A 23,578-nucleotide genomic window follows, 5' to 3' on the forward strand; every position below is an offset into this window, starting at 1 on the left:
CAGTTTGCAGAAGAATGGGAGCAATGAGCTTCTAAAGTTAGCTTGTGTTCATCCCAGTCTCAGAGTTTTTATGTTTTGAGCTCACAGGAGCTTAATCTGGTTAGTGCTGAGTAGAAAGGGGGAGGGTATGGGGCCAATAGCTCCCGAACACATCCTAGTGGTCTCGGGGTCAATGGCCCTTCCTGATCCCTAACGCTCAGTGGGCCTCTGTGGCTGGCTCCCAACAACAACAAAAAAAAACCAGAAAAACAAAAAATCCTTCCCGATTCTCATCTTCATACTAAGTCAGGGGTACCAAAAAATCCCACCAATTGTTTTTTATTATTTATGGTGGCATTTTGCATCAGTGTCACCCTTTGGCTTGGGTAAAATGTGGGCTTCTGAGAGGGGCTGTGTTCAGGACGGGGGCTCTGCAGTCTCCCCAGAGGATGCCCCTCTGTTTGGAAGTCTTGGGAAACCACCTAAGAACTCTTGGGCCCAGCGAGATGACTCTGTGCACAAATGCATGCACATGCGAACCATACAGTCCTGAAGTTTGTATTTTTTTTTTTAGCTGGAGTCTCACTCTGTCACTCAGGCTGGAGTGCAGGGGCACACTCATGGCCACCGCAGCCCCGACTGGCAGGGCTGAGGCAATCCTTCCACCTCAGCCTTCCAAGTAGCTGGAACTACAGGCATGCACCACTATGCCTGCTAATTTTTTGATTTATTGTAGAGATGAGGTCTCAGCAAGTTGCCCGGGTTGGTCTTGAACTCCAGGGCTCAGGCAATCCTCTCACCTGGACCTCCCAAAGTGCCGGGATGACAGGCTGAGTCACCACACCTGGCCCAAATTTAGATTTTGAAGATCACGTTTTGCGGGCTGATAATTTTTTAAAAAACGAATTCCAAAATCCCACGCATAACAGGTAAATACAAATATAGGCCAGGCATGGGAGCTCACACCTATAATCTCAGCACTTTGGGAGGCTGAGGTGGGAGAATTGCTTGAGCCCAGGAGTTTGAGACCAGCCGAGGCAGCATAGTGAGACCTTGTCTATACAAAATAAAAGCATAAAAAAATTAGCCAGGTGTGGTGGTGTGTGCCTATAGTCCTAGCTACATGGGAGGCACAGGGGTCATTTCGTTTTTGGCCAAAACTGCTGAATGCTCAGTGCGGTGTGGGCAGGTGCATTGGTAAATCACCCAGTATGTAATGGACAAATGCATTGAGAGAATCTCAAAAAAAAAAAAAAAAAATCAATGAATTTGAACATAACCTCTTTCTTGAACCCACGGATGCCGATGGGTTCCTAGAACACTTACATAGTAGGGGAAGCCTGTATTACAAGGGACCCGCCCTCCAAAAGATGATTCTGGGTTGCTTTTTGGGGGGGTCCCCATCATAACGCATAATTCATAACTGATGAACCAAGATGAGTGCCCCTTGAACCTTCCTCAGTGGAGGTAAAAGTCTTGGCTGTGTGCACTATGGCTCACCATGACCACTTCTTGGAAGGTCATAGGACAAAGGTCAGAGGGGCTTCCTCCTGCTTAAGTAACCCCCTGGTTCTGCTCACAGACATGGGCCGTTGACTGGGGGCAAATACTTCCATGTCTACACAAGTACTTAAAGATCCCAAGGGTCCTGCTTTAACATCTGATTTGACCCCACTATGGCGCGAGGACTGAAAAGCGGAATGGGTGAGAACAGAACATGGCTGAGCACTGTGTGGGGTAGACAGCGGGGTGGCAGAAGACTAACTTTTTCATTGGCTCTGCTATTTTGTTTCTTTTCTTTTTTAGAGGTGGGTCTCACTCTGTCACTCAAGCTGGAGTGCCGTGGCACCGTCACAGCTCACTGCAGCCACGACCTCCTGGTCTCAAGCGATCTACTCGCCTCGTCTTCCTGATTCGCTGAGACTGTGGACGTATCTAATCAGGCTCCCCTAATGTTTTTTGATTTTTTGTAGAGACGGAGTCTTGCTGTGTTGTCCAGGCTGGTCTCGAACTCTTGGGCTCAAGCGAGCCTCCCACCTCCCAGAGCCTCCCACCTCCTGGGATTATAGGTGTGAGCCACTGCGCCCGGCCTATATTTTATTTCTGAAACGTGCATCTCATTCCTCAGAACGCAAGCAAGTAAGCCTGGAGAAGGGAATTCTTCTGGTTTTGGGAAAGAATCAAAACAAAAGACAGGACCTGACGGTCTCCCGGGGTCTCCCCCTAAGTCCAAACATCTCATGAGTGTTTTCACTTTGCCTGCTTAGGTGGCCGAAACAGAACATTTTGTCAAGTGGTTCATTGGACAAGGGAATTTTATCACAGGAAGTCACCTTCGTCTACCAGAGCCCTGCAGGAGGAAACATGCTACGGCTCTGGGAACCCTGTTGGTGTCAAGGCTGCAGACTGACAGGTCAAGTTAGCATTTCTAGAAGGCTTTCTGCTAATGCCGCTCATGGGCTTCAGAGTGACTTCTCTGAACGTCCTTCCACCATCTCCTGCTCTTCTTCATGGGACAATAAAACACAGAGCACAGTCACTCTGTCAGTGAAACAAGTTTTAGTTGTGGCTGAACAATTACATCAGAGCCACTGGAAGAAGTGATTCATTGAATAGCTCGAAGTCCTTGGCTAATGAGAGAGCGTTTGAAGCACTGTTCAGTGACATTTATTTATGTATCTACTTTCCAGTTTACAAATATACCCAAGGCACGCATGCTGTTCTGGATGTCAGAGCAAACAAATAAGAGAGTCACGGTTATATATGACTTTGCTGTGATTTTCAGACAGCCGAAGGCAAGAATCAGGGCTGCTATTCTGTGGATAGATGGGCAATCCAAACTCTGTGGCTCTTTGGTGTGCGTTTTCTTGGTGCTTTAAAAAATAGTATTTATTATATTCTTGCAAAACCATTTAAATATATTCATTGAGTGCTGTCAAAAATTCAGAAAGCCTAGTGTTATTGCAGAGAAATCTGGTGTTTGTGTATAAAATACTGTATTTTCCGAGCTTCTACAAATGGCTTCCATTTCTTGGCTGATGGAACTCCATGTTTTATTTTCCTATGCGCCTACAAAAATATGAGATATCACTTTGGGGGACTCTAAAACCTCAATTCCTCCATATTCTTTTTTTTTTTGTTAAATATGTATATATAAAATTTAGCTGTAAAAGTGATGCATTCTGGCAAAGATGAAGGAAGTAAACATTGTACACAAGAATACAAATATTTAAATAGTTTGCTCATCTACGAGCTAGAAAAAATTCATTTTTCAAGTAACAGATGTTGTGTAATAATTTCAGTTGTTTCCGGGGCCAAATCTCTAAATCATTCTGGTCTAATGTTCACCAGGACGTTGCCTTGGAATCCCTGCCTCCGTGACTCTCGTCTTTCTGCTTACAAGCGCTGAGTGTGAATTCATGTCAGAAGTAGAGATGGGATCTCCCTCTGGGTGTGGACCACAAGAGCGAAGGTTTACAACTTTACTTCTGCTTTTCAAAGAGGAAAGGTGCACACATCATCCTGTAGGGCTGTTTCCCCAAAAGCAAGAGTGTAGTTGAGATTGCGCAAGTGTGGGAATAGCCTTCTTGACGTTTGCAGATCTGAGGAAAGGGAGCGACGAGAAAGACCACAGAGCTGGGGCCAGGGCTGCCCAAGTGAGTGACTGACAGGGAACTTGGTGCTGCAGGTGGGGGCAGGGCTCGCAGTCCCAGGTTAACTCACCAGCAGGGCACACTGGGCTCACCCCAGCACCCTCCTGGTACACACACAACCCACACTAGCGTGGTCACACTGACACAGGTTCTCAGGTGCGTTTATTGTTTAGAAGGAGCAGTTCTGAATCTGGAGTACTCTCATGCCTTTCTCTTATATTTTGCTATTAACTAAAGCATCCTAGAAAAACAGGTGTATTTCCTTTTTATAAAGATACAGCATCAAAAAAATAGGCAATCCTAGATGTGCTTTTTTATATCTAAATGTAGAGTGTGTGTGTGTGTGTGTGTGTGTGTGTGTGTGTGTGTGTGTGTGTGTGGTGGGGGAGGGGGGAGCTCTCTGCAGATCAACAGACTCATTCACTAGGGCCTGTTGATATTTCTATAGTAAACTCTAATTAGTAAAATCCACTACCTCTAATAGATTCATTATCACATATCAGAAAGAATGCACCTGCATTTCTAGAGGTTTGCACCTTGCAACAGGAACTCTGGCTCTGTTGGTATTTATTGGCTTAATTGTCCCATGAGGTCTTCTTGAGTTAACAAACAAATAATTTTCTTTCAAACAAAAGTACAAACAAGACTCCATTTCATAAATTTCTAAATGGTTTTTCTTGATGTGGTTAGGTCCCTAAGAAGATGCAGTATACCAAATACCGGCTCCCTGACTTAACAGAGGTTTGACCTCCGATGCATTGCTTAACCTCTTAGGGTCGCCTTAATTTCTTTATCTGTAGACTGGGACTATTAATAGTATCTACCTCATAGGTTCACTATGAAGATGAAATGAGCTAAAACAAATAACGTGCCCAGATACGGCCCGGCATGTAGCAAGTGCTCTCTGAATGACTGCTGTAATTATTATTATTATTATTATATTTAGTATTATGGTTATTTCATACGATATATATGCATATACATATTGAGAATACATATTCACCGGCACAGAAGAATCTCAGGAACAGATTGCATTTTTAACATAACAGACAAGTTTTAAGGACTATGGGTTTGATGCAAAAATGACCTACGTTGCTGGAGATTTTGAAGCTAACCATATTATCTCTACTATAGAATTGCAAAAACAAAAACAAAAACAAGACTAAAGAAAATACCCAAAATTCCTATGTCTGGGTGCCTTTGAATAATATAACTGCAATCAACTCCCTCTCCTTTCTTTTTAGAACACTTTGGTGTATTTTCCAATTTTTGAAGTATATTTTGATGTTATTGCTTTATAATTAGGAAACACTTTAATGAATTTTACTTTGCAAAGTTATAAGTGACTGATTTTCTTCCCCCAGTGAGGTGGTCTATCACCCTACATTTATAAGGTTTAGATTTTCAATATTTTCCAAGGGGGGTGGTGGCTGATATTCTTATGTGGATTTAAGCTGCTGAAGAGCAGATTCTCAAAAGACCAAGGAAGAGCTAGCATCTTACACTCTAGTCAACGTGTCAACTGCAGGGAGGGCTCAGAATGAGCCTTGATTTATCGACAGATTCAAGTGAGTCTACGGACAAGGAAATTTAGATTCTGTGCCACGTGTAAAGTAAGATGCCATCTCTCCCTTTCGCTCACCTAAGTGGAAACCTGTCAGTCTTAAGCCACTATAAAAAAAGTATGACCGAGCACACAGCAGTAGCGTCATCTATTCAGATGTAAAAATACCTTTAAAATTGCTTTTAGCCAAAATAATACAGATAGAGTAATCCTCCCTAAAAAGGAACTAAATAACAGAAAAAGAAGAGCATGCTTAAAATGAAAGTCTGTATCATGTTATCAAGTAAGATGATTAAACACCAGATTAAAGTGATAGATTTAACAAAATCAGTTGTATAATTCTCATTGAACTGTATTTGCACATAGGAAAATCATTTACAGAAGTTAAAAGGCCTAGCACAGTCAAAATATATCACTATTTAAAACATAAGCTGCTTCTTTAGAGGGAGGCATAGGATTTTTAATGAATATTCTGGAATTAGTAAAGGAGGATTTGTAAAAGTAGACTCATATTTAGTACGATCTAGCTTTTACACTGCTTTCTTCTTATGATAATCACATTTTTCAAATGAGAGAATGAAAATAAAGAGAGTAAAAAATTATTTTATTTAGTAATGATGACTATTTAATACAGCTGGTCAAATAGTAAGTAAATAAAACACCAGTTGCCAAATGTGCACATATTATAAGCTAAATGAGAACTTTATAGCATGAAAGAAATTAGCTAATGACTTTATCAGGCCAAGAACAATTAATTTTGAACACACACGAAGAACTTGGCAAATACCATGCACAGAAGGTCAGCAATATAAATTTCCTCTCCAGAAAAATAAGATGGAAAATGAAAGGAAAGGAATAACTGTAGTCATTTTTTTCTAGGTAGCTGTTTTCTTCAAAGGCCAGTAAACACATGTGATAAATTTTATACAAGAGAAGATTTGCGATCTCTGAAGAAGAAATAAAATTAGGATCAAAGAATTTATTACAAAACATTTAAGTGTACCGTGACCCTTTCAAAGTACCGTATGTGAAGCATATGCACCAAACACTGTAACAGCCAAGACTGCAATAGAACAGTATGGAAGCTGGAGCCTACAATTCAAATTTACTTTGGGATATCTACTATGAAAGCCAGAGACAAAGCTGAGAATTCTACTTCCAAGAAGAATGAAGAGCTACAGTTTATATCCAAAATCAAAGAAAATCGTCTATACAAAATAGTTAGCCCTGTTCTTGGCTTTTAGGAAGAATTCCTTACATTTTAACCTTCATTACATGTGCTGGTATTTATTTATTTACTTTGTTTGAGTTGGAGTCTCACTCTGTCACCCAGACTGGAGTGCAGTGGCATGCTCCTGGCCACTGCAGCCACGATCCACTGGGCTCCAGTGATCCTTCCACCTCAGCCTTCCAAGTAGCTGGAACTATAGGTGCATGCTACCAAGCCTGGCTAATTTTTGATTTATCGTAGAGACGAGGTCTAGCGCAGTTGCCCAGGTGGGTCTCGAACCCACAGTCTCAGGCAATCCACTCGCCTTGGTTTCCCAAAGTGCTGGGATGACAGGCTGAGCCACTGAGCCCAGTCCATGTGCTGTTATTATTTTACCATACAGGGAAGAAAAGCTTTAAGTTGCATAGTAGTCAGAACAAGGATGACACCAACATTTGCAAGAGTATAAAGAGTTTAAGTGTTATTAATCAAGCTTATTAACAATTCAATTAAACATGTTCTACATTCTTATACATTTCTCTCTCTCTCTCCTCCCCCACCATAACATAACTTCATAATGAACAAGAAGACCAATGACAAATTTAGAATGCTTCCAAATGTTGCACCAGTTAAGTAGCCACACAGGGACGCCCCCTCCTACCCCAGGACAGCACCCAGATTTCTACATAGGCCTGGAGTTACGTGGACATGGGATTCTGAAGTCCTAGAGCATGGTCAAGGGCTCAGGATGACCCCTTGGCTCTGTGGGGGCGGAGTGTGGCTCGAGAAAAGGCAAAGAGAGGCTTCCGAAGTGAAGGACTGGACAGAAACCCTCCTGCTTTGGTCTGAGGTTTAGGACTCGCAATGGCCAGTTCCTCCAGCTAAACGAACTGTGAGTGGGATTTGGGTCTGAGAGTCCTGAAGTCAACTTTTCCATCAGTTTTGGATTGACAGTAGAAAAGAGCACTCACTGTGATCAGCCAGGCTTCTCTTGTCTGGGTCCCCAGTTCCTTAACTGCAAAATGAGAGGATCTAACCTAATCACTTCTGCCACCCCTCCCTGCTCTAAACTTCTTTACCCATGGAGCCCATCATTATAAGAACAACAAATCCAGTCAGTTGTAAGTAACCCAAGATGAACCTCATCTGTTCAATAGGTGAGTGGAGGTGCAGCCATACTGTGTGATATTACTGAGCAATAAAAAATGAGTTATCAAGCCATATGAAGATGGGGTGGGGGGAATCCTTAAATGCATACTCCTAAGTAGAAAAAAAAAAAGCCAAACTCAAAAGGCTAAACACTGTACGGCCTCCCTATTGTCTGGTTTCTTCCTCTCTGTCTCCAGAGTGTCCCAGGACTCTCATTCCTTGAGACCATTCCCTGGGGTCATAACAGGCAAAATCCTCTTTCCGGAGGATTTCCGTATAGCCAGTACGTCTGCTTACCCACTGCTTACTCCTTGCCGCATTGTCCTCTCTTCCTCCTGAATGACACCTTCCTTACTCTGCTTTTAATTGTCAGTCTCTTCACCACTCTGAATACCTGGTCCTCTTTCTTGCAATTCTCTCCTTTCTGGGCTTCCACTCATCCAACTCCTCTGATCCTTCTCTCACCCCCTGAAGTAACCCCTCTGCCACTTCCCTGCTCCTCTTCCTCCTTCTTCTTAAGGATGAACTCTTCTGTGGTTTGTACTTGAACCTCTTCAGTAGGTTTATTCCAGCTCATACATTCCCAGTTTCAACTAACGGGTCCTGCATGTCACTTCCTCAGGGTGTGGCCCGTAATCACCTCCAACGCGATGTGAGCTCTGCTTTAATAAGGAACCACACGCCTCTCGAAGTGTTCCATTTTAACAAGAAATTATTGCAGAGGACAGCCATATGAAGCTGCTCTAGTTATCGTATTTTTCTCTAAGACTGGTTGCAGAGAAAAGGACATTGACGTGATAGGAAATCTCATGGAGAGAGACGAAGGGATGGTAAAGAAAGATTTGGGGACCGAGGCGGAGACCAGAAAGTCACCGTGGGTACAAGATCACGGGAACTCCGGGACAAAGGGGCCAACGATGAAGCTGAAGGTTACGGAGGAATGGAAGCGGGCTTGCCAAGGAGGGGCGTCCTCTACTCCATAGTTTTGTGCAAGAACCTCTTGGCACCCGAGGATTCTGGCAAAGGTATTGAAACATGCTAAGTCAGTTCATAAAATCAAACTGCTAGCAAAATAATAGTATCAACCAGCCTACTCCATTTTGTTTAAAGCTTCCATCTTAGTTACCTGCCTGACCTAAGACTCACTCCTCAGTGCCTACCTGTGATGACAGTAACGTTCCCATGACCACAGACCCCAGCTTTGTCTCCTTTGGGCAGGTCGTGCTGACCGTTTCCTGCTGACTGTTACAAAGATCCTTAGCCATAAGTTCCACGTAACTGGATGTTTTGTTAACTGAAATCAAACGTCATACTTTGCAAAACCCCATTGTTACATTTTCGTGTTTTGTTCTTATATTTTGTTAATGACCTGACCCTGGTAACTCCATCGTGTAATGATTCTGCTTCCTCGTCTCTATGTAACTACCTTAAACTATATCTTAATGGTAGAACTCCAGGGACTTTCTGAACATTGGCTATACCTAGGACATGAAATTAATCAAAGCTCCCCAACGATCAAAAGTTCCCATTTTGGTTGCCAAATTGTTAGTTTATAGTTGCTATGGTCACTAAATTGCTATGTAGCCAATACTGCAAATTTTACCTATAAAAGCTTGTCACAAACTGCACTAATTTGTCAAGAGTTTTTCCTGGCGTTTGCCTACTCTTGACCGGCGTGTTAATAAAAACTTATAATTAATTAGACTCAGCTTGCTGGCGTGACTTCTTCTCACTTACTCAGTCATAACAGTATTATACCAGCTGGTATAATTCACCGTAAGACCATCTGTCTTTTTTTTCTCTCCCGAGAACATTCTCTAGCATCCAGTCGCCAAATGAAAAAAATGAAACGAGTAAGACATGCTTCTTGATATCCAGGGGTGTATTATCTAAATAGAGAAACCACTAAAGTGCCCGGGAAAACAGCTGCAGAAAAGACCCAGCAGTACAGGGCAAAAGCCACCAAGAATTCTGGGCCAAGGAAGCTGAGGGGTCCGGGGACTGGAGGACAAGTGGGACTCAGTGCATCGGAAAGTGGCTTATGGCGGCAGTTTCTGAGCAAGCTTTCCAAGGACAGAGAAGAGAGGTACTTTCCCACCACACTCGCGTGGAGGCCATGCAAAGCGCCCATATCTCGGGAAGCTGGTGACAGCACTTTGGGGCTTTGTGAGAAGCACGGTTGACAAAAGAATCAATGAACAGCATGGACCTGGTGCCCTGGAGAAACACCACGGAGTCACATAAAGGTGATCGCCTGGCATGCGGGTCTTTTTCTTACAGTCAAGCCTTCCCGAATATTCATTCATCAATCGCCCATTCTCTCCTGTGTCTCCGGACAGGAAAAACCTGAAGCAAACTTTGTGAGTGCACCAGTAATTTCCCGTAAAGCTACTGGGTAAGAATAAATAAAATCCCAAGAAGCTAGGACCCCCAAACTCCAAGCCTTGAGAGAGACGGGACCGGGGTCTAAGTCAGAGGGTTACAACTTCCGCTTATCCCAAGACAGATGAACTCACTTTCCTATTTTTCTTGTTCTGTTGGACAAAGATGAGAGAGAATTAAACAACTCAGGGACAAACACCTCCTGTCTTCCTCACTAATGACCCTGTGGTTTGCTTTGCTCAGACCAGAGGACAAAAAAACCCAGGACGATTACACCGTCTGCAAAAGATGTCCGATGTCCCCCTCCCAAAGAGAAATCCTGCCTGTTGCCACTGGGTAATGACTCTGTGTCAGCCTTGTGCAAAGATGCAACTCTGCTAAAAAAAAATGCCTCTGTCTCTGCCTGTGCAAGTGAAACCTTCAACCTTCCAGCTTTGCAACACAGACTCCTCCGTTCCTTCAGAGGGTTTCAAGTGGGCTCTCCTCGCACTCAGGGCTCACATCAACTTTCTTTATGTGAGATTCAGACCCCCTCGGTTGTTTTAGGTTGACGACTGCACATCTACTAACTCTTGTGAATTCACTGTAACACATCTGCCGAATCATGGGTTTATGGCACAGGGAGGGCAGTCACAACAAGTCTAAGTGATCACCGATCTCTGAAATAGCAGTTTGTAAGCATTCTCAAGATCAGAACAATGCCAAAGAGCTTTCCAGAAAGGGGCCTCTTGGTCACTGCCAACGGAGACGGCATAAAGCGTTCTTTCTCATCTCAACACAGGGACAAGTCTTTTCCAGGATGTGGTTTCTGTGGTTTTTTTCTTTTCCTCGCTGCAACTGTGATAGTTTCCAGGGCAATTCAGCAGCTGTAGGGTGCACGGATTGAAGCGTTTTTCAGAGCTTCAGATGAGAGACGGTTACTATAAATAAATAAATATGCTTGAAATTTAAAACTTCTGGCACTTTTAGATGGATTTTGCCTTCAAACTGTGAAAATACCAGAGTGACATGCTACAAAAAGAACTATCAAGTGAAAGGAGTTTTTCTTTGCTTTTATAATCTTAATAAAGTCTTGTAGTCAGCAGGGTACTGTCTCGACAGAGGTTCAAACTTCTCTGCAAGTGCTATTTTTTTTTTTTAACATTATCCTCTTGAAGGCAAAAAAGGAGAAGCAATGTCACAAAGAAAAGTTAGGTGACTTGTTCAAAGGTACTCAGGTCCACAACCGTAGCCGGAAGTGCGGTTCTGTACATTCTGTTCGCAGAAAGTGAAACTCGGTTTTCTTTTTTATAAAAGAGAAGTGTCAAAGTCACATTGACCAAGCATGTTCAACTGCTTCAGACTGGGAGTATGGAAGTCAAGGCGGTGCAGGGCATCCATGAAAACCAGCATTCTGACTCCAGACAGCACGCTACGGCCTGCTGGGAGAGGCCTGTAACACCTCGTATCTCGCCGGAGAAGGACCCAGAGACGTCCTCACAGTAGTCAAAGCTACTTTTTAGGTGTGAAATAGTAACACTTAAATGCTACTTAAATGTTTAGACTTGAACAGGCTTTTCAGTTTTCAACGGAAACACAGATGAAGGCAGAATTTAGTTCACTTTTAATTTTTCAGAACAAATTATTTTCTAACAAACAAACAAAAACAAAAAAACTGTTCATGTGCAGTGGCTCACGCCTGTCATCCCAGCACTTTGGGAAGCTGAGGTGGGAGGACTGCTTGAGTCTCGGAGTTTGAGAACAGCCTAGGCAACATACGTCCCCACCTCCAAAAAAAATTAGCCAGATGTGGTGACCCATGCCTGTAGTCTTGGCTGAAGTGGAAGGATCACCTGAACCCAGGAGGTCGAGGCTACAGTGAGCTGTGATTGTGCCACTGCGCTCTAGCCTGGGAGACAGAGTGAGACTCTGACTCAAGAATATAAAAGAAAATAACAGTATTCTCAAGGTGTTAGATGTCCCTTTCCTTTCTGCACTAATTTTGAAACCAAACCCTTTTATTTTTCGATAATTTTGTCATAGACTGATCAGAGAAACTTCAGATACTGGAATGTCGATCTTTCTTTTACTCGAGTCTAATTTAAAAGCGGGGACATGACCTTTCTCAGTGTTTGCTTCTGCCTGTAGGTGAACATTCAGGATTACAGAGGAGGCTAGTAACTGAGATGCATGGTGTGAGTGTACAGGAGACCAACATCCAGGTATGGATGGATGATAAGGTTAGACTCTGTTCCCAGGTGCCAGCTGAGCAATCCCAGGTGGCTTTATCGTTCTATAGCCAGGCTCGGTGGCTCAGCCTGCAATCCCGTGCTTTGGGAGGCTGAGGTGAGTGGATGGCCTGAGCCCGCGGGTTCGAGAAACCACCTGGGCAACTTGGTGAGCCCTCATCTCTACGATAAATCAAAAATGAGCCGGGCGTGGTAGCGCGTGCCTGTAATTCTGGCCACTCGGAAGCCTGAGGTGGAAGGATCGCCGGAGCCCAGCGGGTCGAGGCTGCGGTGGCCGGGAGCGGTCGCTGCACTCCAGTCTGGGCGACAGAGTGAGACTCCAACTCAAAAAAAAAAAAAAGCCTCCATTTTCTCATGGGTAAGACAGTGATACTAATATGAACTTTACTGATGTTAGAAGAATTAAATGAAACATACTTTCAAAGATTCTAGGAAACTATCTGGCATTAAAATAGGCTCTCAATAAAGGTAGTTTTAAGCATATTTCCCAAGCACTTTGGAAGGCTGAGGCGAGATGACTGCCTGAGCCCACAGGTTAGAGACTAGCCTGGGCAGCATGGTAAGACCTTACCTCCACAATAAATCAAAAAATTAGCTGGACGTGGTGACACTTGCCCGTGGTTCCAGCTACTTGGAAGGCTGAGGCAGAAGGATCACCTGAGCCCAGCAAGTTGAGGCCACTGCACTCCAGCCTGGGTGACAAAGTGAGAGACTCCGACTCAAAAATTTATCAAAAAATTAATAGTGCATCTAATTGTTTTTTGTTGTTGTTTTTTTTTTTTAGTTGGAGTCTCGCTCTGTCGCTCAGACCGGAGTGCAGTGGCCACTTTTGGCCACTGCAGCCTCGACCTGCTGGGCTCCGGCGATCCTTCTGCCTCAGCCTTCTGAGTAGCCGGAATTGCAGGCGTGCGCTACCATGTCCGGCTAATTTTTTTATTTTATTGTAGAGATGAGGTCTCGCCTGCCCAGGCAGGTCTCGAACCCACGGGCTCAGGCCATCTACTCCCCTCAGCCTCCCAAAGGCGCGGGGTGACAGGCTGAGCCACTGAGCCCGGCCGAGTGCATCAAATTGCTAATGGTACCTTCAAATCAAGAAAACAGAATATTTTTCCAAGTTAGGCAGGTCTTTTTCTTTCTTTCTTTCTATTTACTAATTAGAATTGAGTAGGAAAAGTAAATAGCTTTGTAACTTAACCCCACACAGTTTTAGAGTCTTGCTTCTCTTACGGAAAAATAGAGAGTTCACAAATACTAAGTTCCCAAGATAAATTTGCTGAATTAATCTAACAGTGATCTTAGAAAGTAATTTTGCAAATGGGTTTTCAAATTTTTATGATTGATTAATTTTTTCCAATTGTTTTAAATTTACTTGTAGGTGAAAATATTTAGGATAAGTGTACTTGCAGATAAATTTTATTGTGGGTTTTTCATATTTTTGACTTTCAAAGAGGGAAGTAATGGAAAATAGGTAATACACATAGAAGTTTAGAATCCGGTTGTAAAAAGTTGGCTGGTGTCCACACTGAACCAGGCACTGAGAAGGAATTGTGCCATTACAAGCCCTGTGGAGTTTCACGTGAGACAGGAAATACAAATACTAAGAAATAATAAAGAAATGTTACTGAAAAGCAAATAATCAAAAGCCGTTCTTTTCTCTTGCTGAGACAACCAGCCCTCATGATACTGATCTGTGTTATCCTCTGATGCCAATAATTTATGTCAGAGCCTGAAGGATGCACACGGCCATCTTGATCTAGCACATAAAAATTAATTTGGAAGATTCTTTCCTCTTGCGTCTTATTCAGTCAGAATTCAACTCCACAGTCATGTTGGCTCTTCACAGCTTCCAAAATGGCCTTATTATATTTTCACCCTTCCACAGGCTATATATTCCTCATTTATGAGCGTTAAAAACTTTCAGCGGCGTAATTCACGTGCCCCTGACAGATAACAAGTAGATAACTGTCCTCAGAACCTCCTGAATTATCTGGCATTCAAAGGTGGGCTCCTTGGAGGCAGAAGACAAATGAATAACCTTTTCTCATTTTTTTTTGAGTTGGAGTCTCACTCTGTCACCCAGGCTGGAAGGCAGTGGCATGCTTCCAGCCACCGCAGCCTCGACCTGCTGGGCTCCGGTGATCCTTCCGCCTCAGCCTTCCAAGGAGCCAGAACTACAGGCGTGCACTACCACGCCCGGCTACTTTTTGATTTATTGTAGAGATGAGGTCTCGCCAAGTTGCCCGGGCGGGTCTTGAACCCACAGGCTCAGGCAATTCATTCGCCTCGGCCTCCCAAAGTGCTGGGATCACAGGCTGAGCCACTGAGCTTGGCCTAGAAAATGGCAGCGCCCTAGAGAAGTTAACAGCTAACTCACCTTATCTGACATCTTCACTAGTGTGCCAAGGTCACCATCCCCTCAAGAAAGGCCATTCCCCAAATGTTCCCAGAGCAAATCATCATTCGTGCCACAAATCAAGTGCTACTTTTTTACACTCACTCATGGTATTTAATCTGCTCCTTTGACATGTGAGGTTTGAATAATAAATTAAGACCTCTCAAAATCAACAACTCAGGGTCTTTGGGAAAGTGTCACGCACACTGTTTTTCCTTCTTTCTCTCGTCTCTTTCTGAAAGGACTCTGTTCCTTGAAATCTGGGTGCCGAGCCAGTCATAGTTACACTGAAGTGCACGTTCTCTGCCAATATTTTTTTCTTCTGGCATGAGGGCTGTGGATGCATTTGCATCTCAGGTCTTTGTAAAACATCACAGATGCTCGGAGCCTTAAGGACAGCTCCCACAAGAGGGGAAGAAACAAACGCTGTCTAAAGCCGTGATGGATGAACAAGAGCAGGAAACAGACCGATTTTCTGACAGTGGGATTCCTATCAGCCAGCCCTGTAGACACGAAAACAGTCGTACAGACAAACATATGTTGTGGTGGGGAAAAAGGCCCCAAGTGCGGCCTACATGCCCCAGAAGCCTGATCTGAAGCATATTTAGCATTTTGCTAAAGCCCCAGTATTGCGGGGAAAAAGTGACAGTACAAGGAGTTCCCATGGGCTGGGTGTGGTGGCTCATGCCTGTAAGCCCCGCACTTTGGGAGGCTGAGGCAGGAGAGGATCACTCGAGCCCAGGAGTTCAAGACCAGCCTGGGCAACACAGTGAGACCTCATTTCTATAAAAAGAATTTCTGGGCGTGGTGGCACACGCTTGTAGTCCCAGCTATTTGGGGAAGTTGAGGTGGGAGAACTGCTGAGCTCAGGAGGTCGAGGTTTTGGTGAGCTGTGGTCCCACTGCCATGCTCCAGCCTGGGTGACAGAGTAAGACACCAATTCAAATAAAATAAAATAAACCCCAAGGAACCCCCAGGATACCAGGAAGATCTAGACACGGCCTGCATGAGAGTGGCAGTTTGTTACTTTGCCTTCAGGCGACATACCTACGCCATCCCAAACCGATGGGTATTTTTCATCTCTGGGAGGAAGTTTCTGGTCGAATATCTGTCTAACCCTCAAGATCAGAAGTTCTGGCCCGCCCTGGCCACAGATGAGTCTGCTCTCTCTCCCCAGCTGCTCACAACCCCTCACTCCGTTCTGTCTCCGCCAAGCTCCTTTCTGTCTTCAGATTCCCATTTCTAGTTTTCTCTCACTCTGGCAATCCTTCCATCTCAGCCTTCCAAGGAGCCAGAACTATAGGCAGGTACTACCATGCCCGGCTCCTTTTTGATTTATTATAGAAACGAGGTCTTGCCAAGTTGCCCAGGTGGGTCTCGAACCCGCGGGCTCAGGCAATCCACTCGCTTCGGCCTCCCAAAGTGCTGGGATGACAGGCTGAGCCACCGAGCCAGGCCTAGAAAATGACAGCGCCCCAGGAAAGTAAACAGCTAACTCATCTCATCTGACACCTTCACTAGTATGCCAAGGTCACTGTTCCCTCAAGAAAGGCCATTCCCCAGGTGTTCCCAGAGCAAATCATTCATGCCACAAATCAAGTGTTGCTTTTTACATTCACTCGTGGTATTTAATCTGCTACTCTGACACGTGAGGTTTGAATAATAAATGAAGACCTCTCAAAATCAACAACTCAGGGTCTTTGGGAAAGTGTCACGCACGCTGTTTGCCCTTCTTTCTCTCATCTCTTTCTGAGAGGACTCTGTTCCTTGAAATCTGGGTGCCAAGCCAGTCACAGTTAAAAGTGTGGCCCTGACTCTTCTACCAGCATATGAAATTCTCGAGGTCAGGAGCCAGAGCCTATATTTCTGGTTCTCCATAGTGTTTCGAATACAGTAGGTGCTCAGTAAGCGCTCTGTTGTGGCCCGTGCTCTTTTCATTTTTGATAAGTGTCATGATTCCCTTATTTGTTCACTAATCATTTCTGAGAAGCTACTGGGAGCTGTAGAGGTGGTGGCGGTGCCCTAGCTGCCATCTGCTATCTGGACTGGTCCCTGTGTTCTGTTGCTAATTCTTCCTGTGGCCCCATGGTTAGCATGACTTGAAACAGATAAAGGGGAACATCCCCACCCTCTGTCTTCTCTGGGCCTGAGTTGCCTGGTCCCACGTGGGTCTGCTTATTATTCCAGGCTGTGGACAGTGGGGGGAGGGTGGAGGAGAGACCAGTGAGCAGGGAAGAATCCTACTGGCTGCATGAAGACAGATTGTGGGGATGTCCATTTCAGTGTTATTTAGAACAGAGTTAGGGGTGCTCCAGTTAGATAAAACATATTGCAGAAGAATACCCATACATGATAGAGTATAAGAAACACAGGTTATAGAACAGTGGATATTTGCAGGAGGTGGCTAACTTATTATTAAAAGGCCACTGTGGGGAAATCGAGAAGGAGAAATGCCAGAGTATTGACAGTGAGCGTAGCCAAGTGGTGGGATTACAAATGATTTCTTTGAGTTTGTTTTTTCTTTTGTCAGAGTCTCACGTGGTCACTCAGGCTGGAGAGCAGTGGCACAGTCATGGCTCACTGCAGCCTTGACTTCCCTCAGACGATCCTCCTACCTCAGCCTCCCGAGTAGTTGGGACTATGGGAATGTGTCACCATGCCTGGCTAATTTTTTTTAACTTTTTTGTAGAGACGAGGTCTCACTGTGTTGCCCAGGCTGGTCTCAACCTCTTGAGTTCAAGCAATTCTCCCACCTCAGCCTCCCAAAGTGCTGGGATTACAGGTGTGCGCCACTGTACCTGACTTTTCTTTGAGCTTATAAACATTTTCTACAAGGATCCAGAATATAGAAAAAGAAGATAAAAATTTTTTAAGGGAAAAGGAGACCAGAATGAGAGCTCTCCCAGAACGGTAGAAACTTCTGGCAAGATCGGCATAAAGGAGGAGCCCTGAGCTGAATGGGAGTGCTGACATATCCACCTTTGACCTCACTGCCCAGGGGTGCACTTACCAAACCTCTCTAAGACTACATTTTGGTCTATTTCCCAACTTTTGTCTCTTTGGATACGTGCATGGTGGATGCATAAACACGTGCCGCATTCATTTCCCCAAGTCACCAACTGCTTAGAAGCTGGGTTGATATGTTAAGTTAACCTGAAGTCTGAAGATTTAGGGTAAAGATTGTTCCCGATCGACTATGTTGAACATCCAAAGTCACATTTCCACGGTGTTGAGAAGAGATGAGATGAGTTTGAATGGGTGGTGGCTGCACGCAAGGTAAGTAAGGAAACAGTACCCCCGCGTCTCCTCACGAGGGCGCCACCCACGGCCCCGCACCTGGACAGGTGAGAGGGAGGACGGCTTGTCTGAGCCGGGCCCTACCTTGGTCTGGAATGTGCAAAACATATGGGTCAGAAACGGGTGCTCCCAGGCCAAGGAGAGGACTCTCTTCTCCACCATCGTACACTCGACATCGTCGTCCATCAAGACCACGTCTTTCTTTAGGGCTTTTATGGCGAAAAACTGATTGGTTTGCCTGAACTCTGCGAGGAAGACCTGGAAGGGAAGGGGAAGAAGCAACCTGGTTTTAGAACTTGGATCCCAACCAGGCTCGGTGGCTCAGCCTATAATCCCGCGGCTTTGGGAGGCTGAGGTGAGTGGATTGCCTTAGCTGGCGGGTTCGAGACCCACCTGGGCAGCGAGACCTCATCTCTACAACAAATCAAAAAAATCAGCCGGACGTGGTAGCGCATGACTGTAGTTCGGGCTACTTGGAAGGCTGGGGCAGAAGGATAGCCGGAGCCCAGTAGGTCGAGGCTGCGGTGGCCGGGAGCGGCCACTGCACTCCAGTCTTGGCGACAGAGTGAGACTCCAACTCAAAAAAAAAAGAAAAAAAAAAGAACTTGGATCTCACTCATGGAAAAAGAGGCAAATCTTGAGAGAGACCTGGGCTGGGGGCCGGGGGAAGAAAATTCCTTCTCCAGGGCCCACTCCTGTTGGATAGGACATTGCTGAGACAACACAGGCCACCTCACTGGTTTAGGGTACTATCTAACAGTGTCATACTATCTTTGTACCTTTCCAAGAGTTTCACGAAACTATTATGTATGGGGATGAGCTTTAATGTCGTTTATATTTTCTATTTTTCTAAAGACAGGCTCTCACTCTGTCACTCAGGCTAGAGTGCAGTGGTGCAGTCATAGCTCACTGCAGCTTCAAACTCTTGGGCTCAAGGGATCCTTTTGCCTCAACCTTCTAGTAGCTGGAACGATAGGTGTGCACCACCATGCCTGGCTACTTACTTCCACTTTTTGTAAAGGTGGGGGTCTCACTATGTTGTCCAGGCTGGTCTTGAAATCCTGGCCTCAAGTGATTCTTCTGCCTCAGCCCCCTGAGTAGCTAAAACTATAGGTGCACACCACCATGCTTGCCTTTTATTTTTTTTTTAGAGTCAGGGTCTTGCTATATTGCCCAGGCTGGTCTTGAATTCCTGGCCTCAAGTGATTCTCCGGCCTTGGTCTCCCAGACCACTGGGGTTATAGGCTTGCGACACCACACCTGGCCTGGATGGGTTTAAAAATGTGTGCTCTGCCTTGCCAGGGACCTGAGAAAGTATATAATAAAAATTCAGAGAAACAAAGTACATAGTGAGGGCAGAAGAGTGGAGTGTGAATAAGAGAACTTGTTTGTACTCGAAACATCGTTGCCAATGCACGCAAAACCTCGCTTTAAGTTTTACCCAGTTTTTCAAGGCTTTTTAAAGAATCCTTGAGGGATACAGTTCTCTTTATATACTTAAAAAACAAACATATTTGCATGTGATGACACAGAGGCGAGTAACATTTTTAGGACCTACTATGTGTCAGACATTCTGCCACGGACCTTACAAATGCTGCCCCATTGTATCATCTAATGGATGGCACGATTACACAATGGGTGATTCTTAGTTCATAACACTGTGCAAGACAGAAGCTAATAATAAAAAATCCTTGTACCAAAGAGTAACTTAACATGTTCCAACTCACGGAGCTACTCAGAGAAAGATCTCACTCCAAAGTTTCCTTTTCCCCCTCGACTTCGTGAGTCTTCTTTCAAAGGACACCAGATGGCATCTGAGAATTTCAACAATTTGAGTTTCTGCAGATCAGATGCTGTGGCAGCACGCTGTGGGCAACTGTGAGGATGCGGCATTTGGAAACTGAAAGCGCTAGATCTGGTTTTATTTCACAGGCATTGACTCGTTGTGGAAACGTGCTCAGACCCATCAGCCTCTCTGGGCTTCGGTGCCGTGTGACGGCGTTCCCTAGCTTACAGGACTACTGTGAAAATCAAATGAGATGCCCCCTGGGAAAGTAGACTCTAAAATGCTCTCTAAAGGACAGTTACTGAGAACACTTGTCATCTGGTTCTTTCATGGACTTCTGGGAGATGCTGGCATCAATGATGCTAAACCAGTGCTGAAAATCAGAGTGTCTAGGGTGCAGTGCTTTATCGCGGTTTTCTGGTAGCTGACTTGTTAGAAGGGATGGCGCTTAGGTGAGAATTCAGGCCGATGATGTTGTTCCCATCCCTGAAAACACACAATGTGTTCTCCTGGGCTTAAAATGAGATGGAAAACAAAAGCATGGAGGCCGCCATTTTGGCGCGGAGCCGTACTTTCCTTTTGGAGTCAAAAGAGAAAGGAAAGGCAAGTTTTGGAGGGTTCTTGGTGCTGTGAGAAAGGGAAGACGGTTCTCACATCTTGCATTCATGCCTCCCCTCCTCTGCTCTCTCTGTGGAGAGACTGGGGTCCCCTTTGAACATGGAGCAGAACCCTGGAGCACCATTGACCAAGGCAGGTAGGCTTCACTTAACATCTTTCTGGTTAACCTTGCTCAAATGCAGAAACCCACGTGGGAACAAAGAGAGAAACACTTCATAACAATGAAAAGTACTCTTTTGGTGACTGTTTCTATCAGTGAAACGTCCTAAAATCAGCCACAAACCAAGAAGCCGAAAAGGTAATTTGCATCTGTACCTTGTGCTTTCGATTTTTGACAACTGGTTATAATTGCACATTCATTGATGCTAAGTCGCAAAGAAGACAGGCTGTAAAACTGCCTAGTACACGCTGATGAACACCAGCGGGCCTGCTGTGGTTCACATTATTGTGGAAAATAACAAAAAAGAGTTCGTGGCTATCAGTTACAGTAGCTGCCACGTGCAAGGCCGGGTGGATTTTGCTGGAAGGCGACGCATAGGCGTTTACATCCAAACCCCAGTTGGAGCACAATATCGCTCTGTTGTGTCGGATACTCAGTTGCACTTGACTTTGCTTATTATTAAGTGAACTGGGTAAGTTTTCCTGCCAAAGTCTACCGAGCAGGTGCAGAGCATGATGTTAGCTTCGGCCACGCAGATTCAGGGAACAGCAGCTTCTGGTTAAATTTTTCCTGGGAGTCCCACCCAAGAATATCAAACGCCAGGGGCCCCATTAATCCATTAGCTATCCTGAAGATCAAAAAGAAGCAGAAAGTTTCTGTTTACCCAGCCATCCCTCAAGTCACTAGCTTGGAGATTTTCTGCTGTCACTGCCTGTTGATTATACTTTCATAAATATGTCTTCCTTCTCCTTCTCCCATTTCCGTTTCGTCTTCCTTCCCCTCTTTCCTTCCTCTACTCCTCCTCTGTAAGCAAGACAGACAACTCATAACTTGGGTGTGTGGCAGGAAGAATTCAGAGGGACTTTTCCCCTCACTTTCCAGGACTCTCAAGCGACAGCCTTGCCGTGGGCTGCACTGTATCTGTGCTGAAGTCCTAACCTCGAGGACCTCGAACGTGACCCTATTGGGAGACAGTATCCTTAGAAAGGTAATGAGGTTAAATGAAGTCATTAGACAGGCCTTAGTCAATAGGACTGGTGTTTTTATAAGAGGAGAACTTTTAAGCCGGGTGCGGTGGTTTCCACCTGTAGTTCCAGCTACTTGGGATGCTGAGGTGGGAGCTTATCTTGAGATCAGGAGCTCAAGACCAACCTGGGCAATATAGTGAGACACCACTCTCAACAAAAGAGAGAGAGAAGATTTAGACACAGACAGGCACAGAGGGAAGATGACATTCAGACTCAGAGAGAAAACAGCTACCTACAAGCCAAGGAGAAAGGCCTTGGAAGAAACAGCCCAGCAGACATCTTGGTCTAGGACTTCCAGCCTCCAGAACTGTGGAAAAATGTGTTTCTCTTGTTTAAGCCACCCAGTCTGTGATATTTTGCTACAGCAGCCCAGGCAAATGATTGCAAGCCTGAAGACACTTAATGGGGGGGGGGGGATCACCAAGAAAAACAATGCTTGGAGCATGAGAACAAAGCAAACACAAACAAAACAAACAAAAACCTGTGCGAGATAGGAAGGGGCTGGACACTTTCCTGTTTCTTTGGTGCCCAAAGACAGCAAACTCACAAGTGCATGGGATGTGTCCACTCTCAAAGAAAAGTGGCTTTGGGGAAACAGAGTCCCAGAAGGCAGAGGCTGCTTTGGTCCTAGAGTGCCCTGGCCCCTGTTTACTCAGGGACATCCCAGGAAAGTGCTCTCTGCGCACTGGTCCCACCAGTTGGTTCCCTCCCAACCAGGAGCTTTGCTCTTAGTTCCTGGAACCCACCCCCCTGCCCGGCCCTCCACACCACGAGAGCGTACCTTGCCAAAACTTCCTTTCCCCAGCATTTTGTGTAGGATAAAATCCTCGATTTTCAGTTTCATGTGCAGAGGCGGTCTTTCCATGTGCACCTCGGGTTCCGGATGATGGCATGCCTTATCCATCTCATCCAGTGGAGACTCCCAGGAGATTCCCTGAGGCTCTGAAAATGGCAAGCGGTGGTTAAAGATGGCCACGGAGTGAAGGGTCATTCTAGGGACTCAGAGCACACGCGAGATCTCTCTCCCGTGTCCCACGCTGAAGCCCCAGTATGATAGCTGAGGGGGTTTGGGTGGGCCCTGCATTTCAGGCAGCGTTGACGCCTCCCCACCCGTGGGTGATGGCAGCACCCACTTCCTGGGGGTCTAGCACGTGGGGTGTGGACTGTGTCTCTTTACCCGATCGATTGGGAAGTAGCTGAACTTCAACACAGTCCAACCAGCAAAAACCTGCATGTGTAAACCACATGAGCACTGCTAATGCTATCAAATCGTGGACAACTAGGAGTTTTTGCCAAATTTGAGGAAACATGAGTTTCCATTGTCTGCCTGGCTCACGGGCACGGTGGTGTCCTTTTCTATGAATTACGGCATAAGAGAGAGAAGGCAAAATCTGGCGGATCGTCAGAGATCCAAACTCCACCATTCATCAGAGTTTCCAAGGCAAGAACATGTCGTTCATTGCTGAGACAGGGTCTGTTCTGATACCTTGGAGACCCTTCCTGCGTCGAACCCAAACCGTTCTCTTTAGTGTTTAAGTCGATTTAGTTTCTGCTCAGTGCCGGGGGGGTGTAGAAAAACCATTTCAGAATTCCTCCACCTATAACGTTACCTTTATATTTTAATCTCTAGCTATCTTTTATGGTCTCTCTTACGTCCAAAGACAGTAAGTATTTTACAATGTCTGCTGAAACTATTCCGACCCCAGGACCACGGAGACATGTCCTCTTGTGGACATGAATGTTAACGGCATGAAGCCCTGCTCACCTTCTTTTTTCTACCCTTAATTTTTTTTTTTAAATTCTCAAAGGTGCAGAATAAGAATGCCTTCTGTGGTCTTCCAGCGGTCGAGCTTTAAGATACGTTTGTTTCTGTAAAGCCACTCAACGCTGATGGGAAGTAACAGTCTATAGGTCTACGGAGACACCTGCAGCTTGCACTAGTTTCATCTCATTTTCTTCCCCCAACATGCCACCCCCTTATGGAGGTATTCTAATGAGGCATACGAGGGGGGACCCCCAAAAAGCCAGAATTATCTTTTGGAGGGTGGGCCCCCTGTAGTACACTTGGAGTTTGTTCCTCAGGATCAGATGGTCAACCAAAGTTTTTTTTTTTTTTTGAGTTGGAGTCTCAC

The 23,578-nt window shown here is 45.2% G+C and overlaps 1 protein-coding gene across 3 annotated transcripts in view; it reads right to left on the reverse strand.

The window, feature by feature from the left end:
• Positions 1–23,578, reverse strand: part of PRKCQ (protein kinase C theta) — a 90,604-nt gene that overhangs the window by 35,228 nt on the left and 31,798 nt on the right. For all 3 annotated transcript variants that reach the window (XM_008063611.2, XM_008063613.2, XM_008063612.2), the window contains 2 exons: positions 22,228–22,388; positions 17,939–18,112 (listed from right to left, as the gene is read on the reverse strand). In XM_008063611.2, coding sequence (XP_008061802.2) covers positions 17,939–18,112; positions 22,228–22,388 — 335 coding nt within the window. The remainder of the gene's footprint in view (positions 1–17,938; positions 18,113–22,227; positions 22,389–23,578) is intronic.

The sequence above is a fragment of the Carlito syrichta genome, unplaced genomic scaffold (genome assembly GCF_000164805.1).
Source record: "Carlito syrichta isolate Samal-C Ts95f unplaced genomic scaffold, Tarsius_syrichta-2.0.1 Scaffold306951, whole genome shotgun sequence".
In the NCBI taxonomy this organism is placed as follows: domain Eukaryota; kingdom Metazoa; phylum Chordata; class Mammalia; order Primates; family Tarsiidae; genus Carlito; species Carlito syrichta.